The sequence below is a fragment of the Rhinoraja longicauda genome, chromosome 4, assembly GCF_053455715.1.
Source record: "Rhinoraja longicauda isolate Sanriku21f chromosome 4, sRhiLon1.1, whole genome shotgun sequence".
Taxonomy (NCBI): Eukaryota; Metazoa; Chordata; class Chondrichthyes; order Rajiformes; family Arhynchobatidae; genus Rhinoraja; species Rhinoraja longicauda.
In genome coordinates, this window is record NC_135956.1 from 42836524 (window position 1) to 42848616 (window position 12093).

Below are 12093 nucleotides of genomic sequence, written 5' to 3' on the forward strand. Positions count from 1 at the left end.
ATGTAAGGTGTTGAAGTCTTGGAAGTGAAACCCAGACAGGACCTTCACAGTGAAGGGCCTTGGGGAGTGTTGTAGAGCATAGGTATCGAGGAGTACATACATAGTTCCCTGAATGTGGAGTCACAGATGTATAACAGTGATAACAGTGATGATCCAGAAGATGCAGGATCATTTTATTCCAAAGAGGAAGGAAGATTCTAAGGGGAGCAAGAGGCAACTGTGACTGACAAGGGAAGTTAGGGATGGAATAAAACTAAAAGAAAAGAGGTATAATGTATCAAAGAGTAACGGGAAGCCAGAGGATTGGGAAACTTTCAAATGACAACAGAAGGTAACAAAAAGGGCAATACGGGATGAAAAGATGAAGTACGAGGGTAAGCTGGCCAAGAATGTAAAGAAGGATAGTAAAAGCTTCTTTAGGTATGTTAAGAGAAAAAGATTAGTAAAGACAAATGTGGGTCCCTTGAAGGCAGAAACAGGTGAAATTATTATGGGGAACAAGGAAATGGCAGACGAGTTGAACAGGTACTTTGGTTCTGTCTTCACTAAGGAAGACACAAATAATCTCCCAGATGTACTAGAGGACGGAGGATCTAGGGAGACAGAGGAACTGAAAGAAATTAGGCGAGAAATAGTATTGGGTAGACTGATGGGACTGAAGGCTGATAAATCCCCAGGGCCTGATGGTCTGCATCCCAGGGTACTCAAGGAGGTGGCTCGAGATATCGTGGACGCATTGGTGATCATTTTCCAACGTTCTATACATTCAGGATCCTAATGATTGGAGGGTAGCTAATGTTATCCCACTTTTCAAGAAAGGAGTGAGAGAGAAAACGGGGAATTATAGACCAGTTAGCCTGACATCGGTGGTGGGGAAGATGCTGGAGTCAATGATTAAAGAAGTAATAACGCCGCATTTGGATAGCAGTAAAAGGATTGGCCCAAGTCAGCATGGATTTATGAAGGGGAAATCCTTCTTGACTAATCTTCTGGAATTTTTTGAGGATGTGACAAGTAAAATGGATGAAGGAGAGCCAGTGGATGTAGTGTACCTGGACTTTCAGAAAGCCTTTGATAAGGTCCCACACAGGAGATTAGTGGGCAGAAATTAGAGCACATAGTATTGGGGGTAGGGTATTGACATGGATAGAGAATTGGTTGGCAGACAGGAAGCAAAGAGTAGGAATGAACGGCTCCTTTTCAGAATGGCAGGCAGTGGCGAGTGGAGTGCCGCAAGGCTCGGTGCTGGGGCCGCAACTATTTACAATACATATTAATGATTTGAATGATGGAATTAAATGTAACACTAGCAAATTTGCAGATGACACAAAGCTGGGTGGCAGTGTGAACTGCGAAGAGGATGTTCGCAGGGTGACTTGGACAGGTTTGGCGAGTGGGCAGATAAATGTGAGGTTATCCACTTTGGTGGCAAAAACAAGGAGACAGATTATTATTTCAATGGTGTCAGATTAGGTAAGAGGGAAGTGCAACGAGCCCTAGGTGTCCTTGTACACCATTCACTGAAGGTAAACATGCAGGTGCAGCAAGCAGTGAAGAAAGCTAATGGCATGATGTCCTTCATAACGAGAGGATTTGAGTATAGGAGCAAAGAGATCCTTCTGCAGTTGTACAGGGCCCTGGTGAGACCACATCTGAAGTATTGTGTGCAGTTTTGGTCTCCTAATTTGAGGAAGGACATCTTTGCTATTGAGACAGTGCAACGTAGGTTCACGAGGTTAATCCCTGGGATGGTGGGACTGTCATATGAGGAAAGATTGGAAAGACTGGGCTCGTATTCACTGGAATTTAGAAGGATGTGAGGAGATCACTCACCCAGAGATTTGTGAATTTGTGGAATTCTCTGCCACAGAAGGCAGTGGAGGCCAATTCACTGGATGAATTTAAAAGAGAGTTATATAGAGCTCCATGGGCTAGCAGAATCAGGGATTATGGGGAGTAGGCAGGCACGGGTTACTGATTGTGGATGATCAGCCACGATCACAATGAATGGCAGTGCTGGCTCGAAGGGCCAAATGGCCTCCTCCTGCATCTATTTTCTATGTTTCTATGTTTCTAAACTGGAAAGAGCGCAGAAAGGATTTACGTGGATATTGGCTGGGTTCGAGTGCCTGAGCTACAGGGAGATTGGGAAGCTTTGACTTTATTCTTGGGAGCACAGGCTAAGGGATGATTTTATAGAAGTGTGTAAAACCATGAGGGGAATTGATAAAGTGAATGCACAGAGTATTTTACCCAGAGTTGGGGAATCAAGAACCAAGGGACTTAGGTTTAATTGGAAAAGGGGTAAGATTTAATAGGGACCTGAGAGACAACAATTTCACTCAGAGGGTGATGGGTATATGGTATATGTGCTGCTAAGGGTGATGGGTATATGGTATATGTGCTGCTAAGGGTGATGGGTATATGGTACATGTGCTGCTAAGGGTGATGGGTATATGGTATATGTGCTGCTAAGGGTGATGGGTATATGGTACATGTGCTGCTAAGGGTGATGGGTATATGGTATATGTGCTGCTATGGGTGATGGGTATACGGTATATGTGCTGCTGAGGGTGATGGGTATATGGTATATGTGCTGCTAAGGGTGATGGGTATATGGTACATGTGCTGCTAAGGGTGATGGGTATATGGTACATGTGCTGCTAAGGGTGATGGGTATATTGTATATGTGCTGCTAAGGGTGATGGGTATATGGTATATGTGCTGCTAAGGGTGATGGTGGAGACAGACAAAATAACAAAATTTAAAAGACACATGGACAGGTGTAAGGATTGGAAAGGATTAGAGACATTTGCAGAAAAAAAGGGGGAAAATGAAATGAACTTAGATGAGGCATCTTGGTCAGAAAGGATGGTTTCAAATGAAGAGCATGTTTCTGTGCTGTGTGACTTGATGACTGGAAAATCTGCAGACATTTGTTCTCCTTTCTTGAGGATAGCCACAATGATGGGGTAATTTCCCTGGCAAATCTTCCCCTTCCCAGATATTGTAGATGAGGCTTTCCTACATTTTACATTTAGTGGCTGCACTGGAGGCATTTAATTACATTGAGAGAATTGGATTAAAATTAAAATAGACTCATTGTATGATGCCTCTGCACAGTTTTAAGAAATGCAGTGTGGAATTCCAAACATACACAGTGAAGTGTACAAGGAGGATGGGCAATTCTGCACTCTACTTTTTAATGCGAGATTTATATAGTTCCTAGATTATGTCTAATTGGAAATACAATAATATGCACAGACATGGTTATGTTTCAATCAGACATTTGGACAGGTACATGGATAGTAAAGATTTAGAAAGATATAGGCTGAACACAGGCAAATGGGACTAGCTCAGATAGACATCTTGGTCGGCTTGGACGAGCCTGGCCGAAGGGCCTGTTTTCATGCTTTTTAACTCTATAACTCATATGCTCAAGGAGCAAAAAGAGGTAAATATGATCTTTGGGAACTGAAGCCCCGTGGGAAATTGAAACTATTGAACATACTCACCTGCCTCTTCCACTTAACCCTACAATGTCCCATTCAATATAGAATCTGGTTTAAAGCAAAGCTTCACATTCATACATTTGCTGTCCTTCAGGCACAGTCATTTTCTGAACAGTATGATCAACTTGTAGGCAGCACAAACCAAAAAGGTTTCAACATGTCATCCTGGAATGCTTGAAAGCACCAGAGATTTAGTCTGTTAGGCTTGCACAGTGTGGTATCTGCCACCCTCTGCTGGCGAGTTCTGGCAATGACTGCTAGAGCTCACCAATATTTTCAAGGCAAGTGAATTCCACAACATTCTTCATAAACAATGAACAATAGAATGCTAAATTACATGTAGATCAGTTTACTGGGTGACGTATGTTGGAGCTACAATAAAGACATCATTCTGCCTCCACTTTATCATTCAGCCCTTAACGTTTATTCATTTTCCACATCTAGGTAAGCATTTATGCCTAATTGCAGTCAGAATATGTGATCTTTGGCTCTGATACAACAGCTGGCTCACTGGGCCAATCCAGACGGCATTTGACCATCTACTGACCATCTCCCTCTGATTGCGTGCATGGGGGTCAACTGTAGGTCAGACTCAGTAAGGACAGCCCTGATCCTCCCAAAGGGCTTAATGAACCAGAGGAGTGTTTACAGCAGTTCAGTACTTTCATAGTATGGATTGCCAAGATCATTTTGGAGAAAAAAACCAATTCTAAATTATTTATTTAACTGACTTGAACTGGTGTGCCTGGATCACTGGTCCAGGCCTCTCGATAACCAGTCTGGTAGCTTAACCAGTGCATCACCACCTTTGCCAAGTGTACAAGGTTATTCTCACACCTCGGCCCCTAACTCTGCCAGAGAAAACACAGCTAAACTTCAGGGGCTCAGACCATAATCACACTGATACACAACAATGTTCCCCACACAAAAAAACAGGAGGAAGAGTAGGCCAGAAGCCTGTCCCTACCATGGAATATTAGCGTGGCTACTCTGCCTCAGACCTTTCACCATCCTCTGTGAGAGGAAATTATGATGTACTTGACTTTAAATGAAGGCCCCAATCTTGAAATTATGTCCCTTTGTTCAAAATTCTTCCATTAACGAAATAATAGATCAATAGATTTTGAGATCATAGCAGAATTAAGAGAAATGTAGTGCAGGAAAGAGGCTCCGAGGTGGATGATCAAGCATGGTCATCGAATGGCAGAGAAGGTATGCGAGATGAACTGCCCACTTGCACCTCTTTCTATGATCTAAATTAGGTGAAAATCTACACAACTTTATTTCATGAGAACTTCATTGGTAAGTTGTTTTAAAACTGGAAAAATCATGCATCTATCTGATCCAGTCTGCCAATTAGGTTAGGTAAAAAATCATGGGATTAGGGGTAATATATTAGCATGGGTAGAAGATTGGCTTTCAAACAGGAAGCAGAGAGTTGGGATAAATGGATCATACTCGGGATGGCAATCGGTGACTAGTGGGGTTCCGCAGGGGTCGGTGCTGGGACCCCAGTTGTTTACAATTTATATAAATGACTTGGAGGAGGGGACCAAGTGTAATATATCCAAGTTCGCAGATGACACAAAAATGGGAGGAAAAGCAGGGAGTGAGGCGGATAGAAAAAGCCTGCAAAAGGATATAGATAAGCTAGAAGAGTGGGCAGCGACTTGGCAGATGAAATTTAATACTGATAAATGTGAAGTTATGCATTTTGGAGAAAAAAAATCATAAAGCAAGTTATTTTCTAAATGGGGAGGAGCTGCGTGGTAATACAACGCAAAGGGACCTGGGGGTACTAGTACAGGAATCACAAAAAGTTAGTATGCAGGTGCAGCAAGTGATTAGGAAGGCCAATGGAGTCTTAGCCTTTATTGCCAGGAGGATAGAGTATAAAAGTAGGGAGGTGTTGCTGCAGCTGTATGTATACAGTATTGGTAAGACCGCATTTGGAATACTGTGTGCAGTTTTGGTGTCCATATTTAAGAAAGGATGTACTTGCTCTGGAGGCAGTGCAGAGAAGGTTTACACGGTTAATTCCAGGGATGAGGGGGTTGACATATGAGGAAAGGTTAAGTAGGTTGGGACTTTTCTCATTGGAGTTCAGAAGAATGAGAGGCGATCTTGTTGAAACGTACAAGATCGTGAGGGGCCTTGATCGGGTGGATGCGCTAAAGATGTTTCCGATGATCGGGGAGACCAGAACTAGGGGGCATAGTCTTAGAATAAGAGGGGGCTCTTTTAAAATTGAGATGAGGAGAAACTTCTTCACTCAGAGGGTTGTTAGTCTGTGGAATTCGCTGCCTCAGGGAGCTGTGGAAGCAGGAACGTTAAATAAATTAAAAACGGAAATAGATTGTTTTTTAATAGACAAGGGAATTAGGGGTTACGGGGAGCGGGCAGGGAAGTGGACATGAGCTATTGTTAGTATAGTAAGACCTGAGTAATCTCCTGGACAAGTTTCGATCGCCTAGCTTGGGGTCGGAAAGGAATTTCCCGGATTTTTTCCCCAAATTGGCCTGGGTTTTTATCCGGTTTTTCGCCTCTCCCAGGAGATCGCACGGTTCTTTTGGGTGGGAAGAAGAGCGATAGTGGGAAGGGGGTTGGGGTAGGATCAGCCATGATCGTATTGAATGGCGGAGCGGGCTCGAGGGGCCGGTTGGCCTACTCCTGCTCCTATTTTCTTGTGTTCTTATGTTTTTAGAAAGTATTGATTCTGAATAATCAAGAATGGAACATGGAAAGTTTTCTGTAGAGGAGAATCCTCATGCCTTGACTGATCTCTCTGATTTTCTGGTTATCCACAGGAAAGTCTACTTCACATTACCTATTCTAACAATTCGCATTAAGAATCTTATGGTGCAATGAGGTCACCTGTTATTCATCCGAATGCTGGAGAATTTAGATTTAGTTAACTCGTTCTCTCATCCCATGACACAGTGCGGGTGGCACAGTGGCACAGCGGTAGAATTGCTGCCTTACAGCACTGGAGACCTGGGTTCGATCCTGACTATGAACTATGGACAATTGTCCCTAGTGTGTTGTGTAGTTCCAGTGTACGGGGTGATTGCTGGTCGGCGTCGACTGAGTGGGCCGAAGGGCCTGTTTCTGTGCTGTATATCTGAGGTCTAAACACAATCCCACTAATTCTGCATTTCTCACCTAGGATACTTCCCCTTGCCCCTGAAATTTTACTGTGAACCACACTGAGACCCTCCAGCATGCATCTTTATCTCAGACACCAAAATCATACCCATACTCCAGATGGGGGCAGACAAGACACCATGTAAAAGGAGGACATCTTTACTCTTGCACTCCAACTCCTATCTGCTAACTGCAGCTTCATGGAAACGTAGAACATAAAAACAGAAAAATAGGTGCAAGAGTTGGCCATTCGGCCCTTCGAACCAGCACCGCCATTCAATATGATTAGAGCTGATCATCTAAAATCAGTACCCGCTTTTCCCCCACATCCGTTGATTCCTTTAGCCCAAAGAGCTGGATCTAATTCTCTCTGAAAACATCCAGTGAATTGGCCTCCACTGCTTTCTGTGGCAGAGAATTCCACAGATTCACAACTCTCTGGGTGAAGAAATATTTCCTTATAGACAATAGACAATAGACAATAGGTGCAGGAGTAGGCCATTCAGCCCTTTGAGCCAGCACCGCCATTCAATGCGATCATGGCTGATCACTCTCAATCAGTACCCCGTTCCTACCTTCTCCCCATACCCCCTCACTCCGCTATCCTTAAGAGCTCTATCTAGCTCTCTCTTGAAAGCATCCAACGAACTGGCCTCCACTGCCTTCTGAGGCAGAGAATTCCACACCTTCACCACCCTCTGACTGAAAAAGTTCTTCCTCATCTCCGTTCTAAATGGCCTACCCCTTATTCTCAAACTGTGGCCCCTTGTTCTGGACTCCCCCAACATTGGGAACATGTTATCTGCCTCTAATGTGTCCAATCCCCTAATTATCTTATATGTTTCAATAAGATCCCCCCTCATCCTTCTAAATTCCAGTGTATACAAGCCCAATCGCTCCAGCCTTTCAACATACGACAGTCCCGCCATTCCGGGAATTAACCTAGTGAACCTACGCTGCACGCCCTCCATAGCAAGAATATCCTTCCTCAAATTTGGAGACCAAAACTGCACACAGTACTCCAGGTGCGGTCTCACCAGGGCCCGGTACAACTGTAGAAGGACCTCTTTGCTCCTATACTCAACTCCTCTTGTTACGAAGGCCAACATTCCATTGGCTTTCTTCACTGCCTGCTGAACCTGCATGCTTCCTTTCATTGACTGATGCACTAGGACACCCAGATCTCGTTGAACTCCCCCTCCTCCTAACTTGACACCATTCAGATAATAATCTGCCTTTCTATTCTTACTTCCAAAGTGAATAACCTCACACTTATCTACATTAAACTGCATCTGCCATGTATCCGCCCACTCACACAACCTGTCCAAGTCACCCTGCAGCCTTATTGCATCTTCCTCACAATTCACACTACCCCCCAACTTAGTATCATCTGCAAATTATCTCAGTCCGAAATGGCCTACCCCTTATTCTTAAACTGTGACCCCTGGTTCTGGACTCCCCCAATATCGGGAACATTTCTCCTGCATCCAGCCTGTCCTATCCTTTAATTTTATATGTTTCTATGATCCCCTCTCATCTTCTAAATTCCAGTGAATACAAGCCCAGTCGACCCATTCTTTCATGTCAGTCCCGCCATCGTGGGAATTAACCTGGTGAACCTACGCTGCACTCCCTCAATAGCAATAATGTCCTTCCTCAAATTTGGAGAACAAAATTGCACACAATACTCCAGGTGCAGTCTCACCAGAACCCTGTACAACTGCAGTCGGACCTCCTTGCTACTAAATTCAAATCCGCTCGCAATGAAGGCCAACATGCCATTAGCTTTCTTCACTGCCTGCTGTACCTGCATGCTTACTTTTAGTGACTGATGTACAAGCACACCCAGGACTCGTTGCACCTCCCCATTTCCTAATCTGACACCATTCAGATAATAATCTGCCTTCCTGTTCTTGCCACTAAAGTGGATAACCTCACATTTATCCACATTATACTGCATCTGTCCACTCACCCAACTTACCCAAGTCACCCTGCAGCCTCATAGCATCCTCATCGTAGCTCACACTGCCACCCAGCTTTGTGTCATCCGCAAACTTGGAGATGTCACATTCAATTCCCTCGTCTAAATCGTTAATAAATATTATAAATAACTGGGGTCCCAACACCGAGCCTTACGGCACCCCACTAGTCACTGCCTGCCATTCTGAAAAGGACCTGTTAATTCCTACTCTTTGCTTCCTGTCTGCCAACCAGTTCGCTATCCATGTCATACCCTACCCCCAATATCACGTGCTCCAATTTAGCACACTAATCTCTTGTGTGGGACCTCGTCAAAGGCTTTTGGAAAGTCCAGATACACCACATCCACTGGCACTCTCTTATCTAATTGTTACATCCTCAAAAAATTCAAGAAGATTAGTCAAGCATGATTTCCCCTTCATAAATCCATGCTGACTTTGACCAATCCTGTCACTGCTTTCCAAATGCGATGCTATAACATCTTTAACAATCGACTCAAGCATCTTTCCCACTACCGATGTAAGGCTAACTGGTCTACAATTCCTCGTTTTCTCTCTCCCTCCTTTCTTAAAAAGTGGGGTTACATTGGCTACCCTCCAGTCCACAGGAACTGATCCAGAGTCGAGAGAACATTGGAAAATGGTCACCAATGCATCCACGATTTCTTGGGCCACCTCCTTGGGTACTCTGGGATGCAGACCATCTGGCTCTGGGGATTTATCTGCCTTCAGTCCCAACAGTTTTCCTAACACCATTTCCTGACTAATGTGGATTCCCTTCAGTTACTCCCTCCCACTAGATCTCGGTCCCCTAGTTTTTCTGGGAGATTGTTTGTGTCTTCCTTTGTGAAGACAGAACCAAAGTACTTGTTTAACTGTTTTGCCATTTCCTTGTTTCCCATTCTAAATTCAAATGTCTCTGATTGTAAGGGGCCTACATTTGTCATCACTGATCTTTTCCTTTTTACATATCTAAAGAAGATTTTAGAGTCAGTTTTTATATTCCCCACAAGCTTTTTTTCATGCTCTTTTTCCCCCCTCTTAATTAACCCCTTTGTCCTCCTCTGTCGAGTTCTAGATTTCTCCTGGTCCTCTGGTTTGCTGCTTGCTCTGGCCAATTTATATGCCATTTCCTTGGATTTAACACTCTCTTTGATTTTCGTCGTTAGCCACGGTCGAGCCGCCTTCCCCGTTTTATTTTTTCGCCAGTAGGGATGAACAACGTTTTGGAGTTCATCCATGTGGTCCTTAAATCTTTGCCATTGCATCTCACCGTCAACCCTTTAAGTATAGGTTGCTAGTCTATCCTAGCCAATTCCCGTCTCATACCTTCAAAATCTCCATTCTTTAAGTTCAGGACCCTAGACTCTGAATTAACCGTGTCACTTTCCATCCTCATGCAGAATTCCACCATATTATGATCACTGTTGCCCAAGGGGTTTTGCACCACAGTTACTCTTCTGTGAAACTGGTGTTTTCTGCCATATCAATATCTCCACTGATGGCCAACAGCGATCCCAATAGGTCAGCACAGGACAGCTGCAACTCACCTCATCATCATCCTGTAGATGTTCCTGGGCAAACTCATACATCTGATGCTGAAGTTTGGTCTTGTTGTAATATCGCAAAGCTTCCTGGAAATTAACCATAGTCAGATATATTTTATATCAACAGTTAGTTCCCCTGTTCAATGATGAAATAACCATGCATTGACAATATGTCCAACTAACAGCAGTCAGCACAATCCTGAAGTAATTGATTTTCGGAGTAATGATTGCAAACCCCTGATCTTTCCCCATCACGTTAAAGCACAGCATACTGGAAGAGGTAGATTTCTGAAACTGCTTCTCCCTCATACTAATAAAAGCAATTAACTTAATAAACTTTAATGAATGCGCTTCTCCCCCCCCCCCCCCCCCCACCCCGCCGGCACCTGCCGCGGGCCTTCCTCCCATGGTGCAGCGTGGCAGAGGGTCAAACAAAATGGCCGTCGCCGTCGAGCTGCCACTGCAGGAGAGGTTTCCACCCAAAGGGTCCGCGGCTCGCTCTGGCCACCCCGGGCCCGAGGTGAGTGGCTCCCTCACCCCGTTCCTCTTCTACCTCGCCTGCCCACAGCCCCGGTTACACTCCTCGGCCGGCAACGGGTCCACGGATCGTCAGTTGGAGGAGGGTTGCCGGGCCCGCAGGAGCGGTTTCCACCCAACGGGGGTCCACGCCCATCTAGTTTACTTTAAAAATAAATGGTTCGTTTCCAGAACTAAAGACACATTTGAAACTAAGTTTCATCAGGTTGGGGAGATACTAACTGATACACTAACCAGATGCCAGACTGCATTTGTCTTATTATCCTCCTTGGGCAAGCCCTTGGTTGGTACAGTGTATCTAGTGATGAACTCTGCACACATTGGACAATACTGAGGCTTGAAATAATTGGTGAAGTATGGTGAGAAAATTGACTCAAATTGTGGACCTCCAGTACTGGGCATATACTGGGCATATAGGTATGTAGGTTAATTGGCTGGGTAAATGTAAAAATTGTCCCTAGTGGGTGTAGGATAGTGTTAATGTACGGGGATCGCTGGGCGGCACGGACTTGGAGGGCCGAAAAGGCCTGTTTCCGGCTGTATATATATGATATGATATGATAACACATTACGGAAACACACATATATATTGTTTACTACATAGGGACAACTTGTTTTAATGTTGTTGGGGAGAGAGAAATCATAAGGTAAGGAATATTAGAGAGAGCAGTGGAGACTGGAAAGGTGAATGATGACGTGCTCATTTACCTTATCATATCATCATATCATATATCTACAGCCGGAAACAGGCCTTTTCCGCCCTCCAAGTCCGTGCCGCCCAGTGATCCCCGTACATTAACACTATCCTACACCCACTAGGGACAATTTTTACATTTACCCAGCCAATTAACCTACATACCTGTACGTCTTTGGAGTGTGGGAGGAAACCGAAGATCTCGGAGAAAACCCACGCAGGTCACGGGGAGAACGTACAAACTCCTTACAGTGCAGCGCCCGTAGTCAGGATCGAACCTGAGTCTCCGGCGCTGCATTCGCTGTAAAGCAGCAACTCTACCGCTGCGCTACGTACCTTGACGGATGTTTCGACTGCCCCGACCGTGGGAGAATAAAGAGGAAGAAGTTTGGACTTTATTGCCTTCCATCGCAGTGAGGAATGTGGGGAATCGGCTGAGGGGGATGCTTATGTTAACTTTTATGTAGTTGTGTGTCTTGTTGCTTTTTTTTTTAGTATGTGTGTAGGGTAATTCAGATATCACTGTACCTTAATTGGTACACGTGACAATAAAAGACCTTTGAAACCTCAGGTGACATTTGACCTGGACCTACCTGGGATAGAGATCATTGACAGGAATTAGGTGGTGTACAATATTCAGCATGGCCAAAGGGATCTCTGGAAGCAATTCTTTCATCCAA

General features: G+C 44.5%; 1 protein-coding gene across 1 annotated transcript in view; it reads right to left on the reverse strand.

The window, feature by feature from the left end:
* crtap (cartilage associated protein) overlaps nucleotides 1-12093 on the reverse strand; it is a 29673-nt gene that overhangs the window by 8424 nt on the left and 9156 nt on the right. The window contains exon 6 of the mRNA XM_078397600.1: nucleotides 10186-10269. Coding sequence (XP_078253726.1) covers nucleotides 10186-10269 — 84 coding nt within the window. The remainder of the gene's footprint in view (nucleotides 1-10185; nucleotides 10270-12093) is intronic.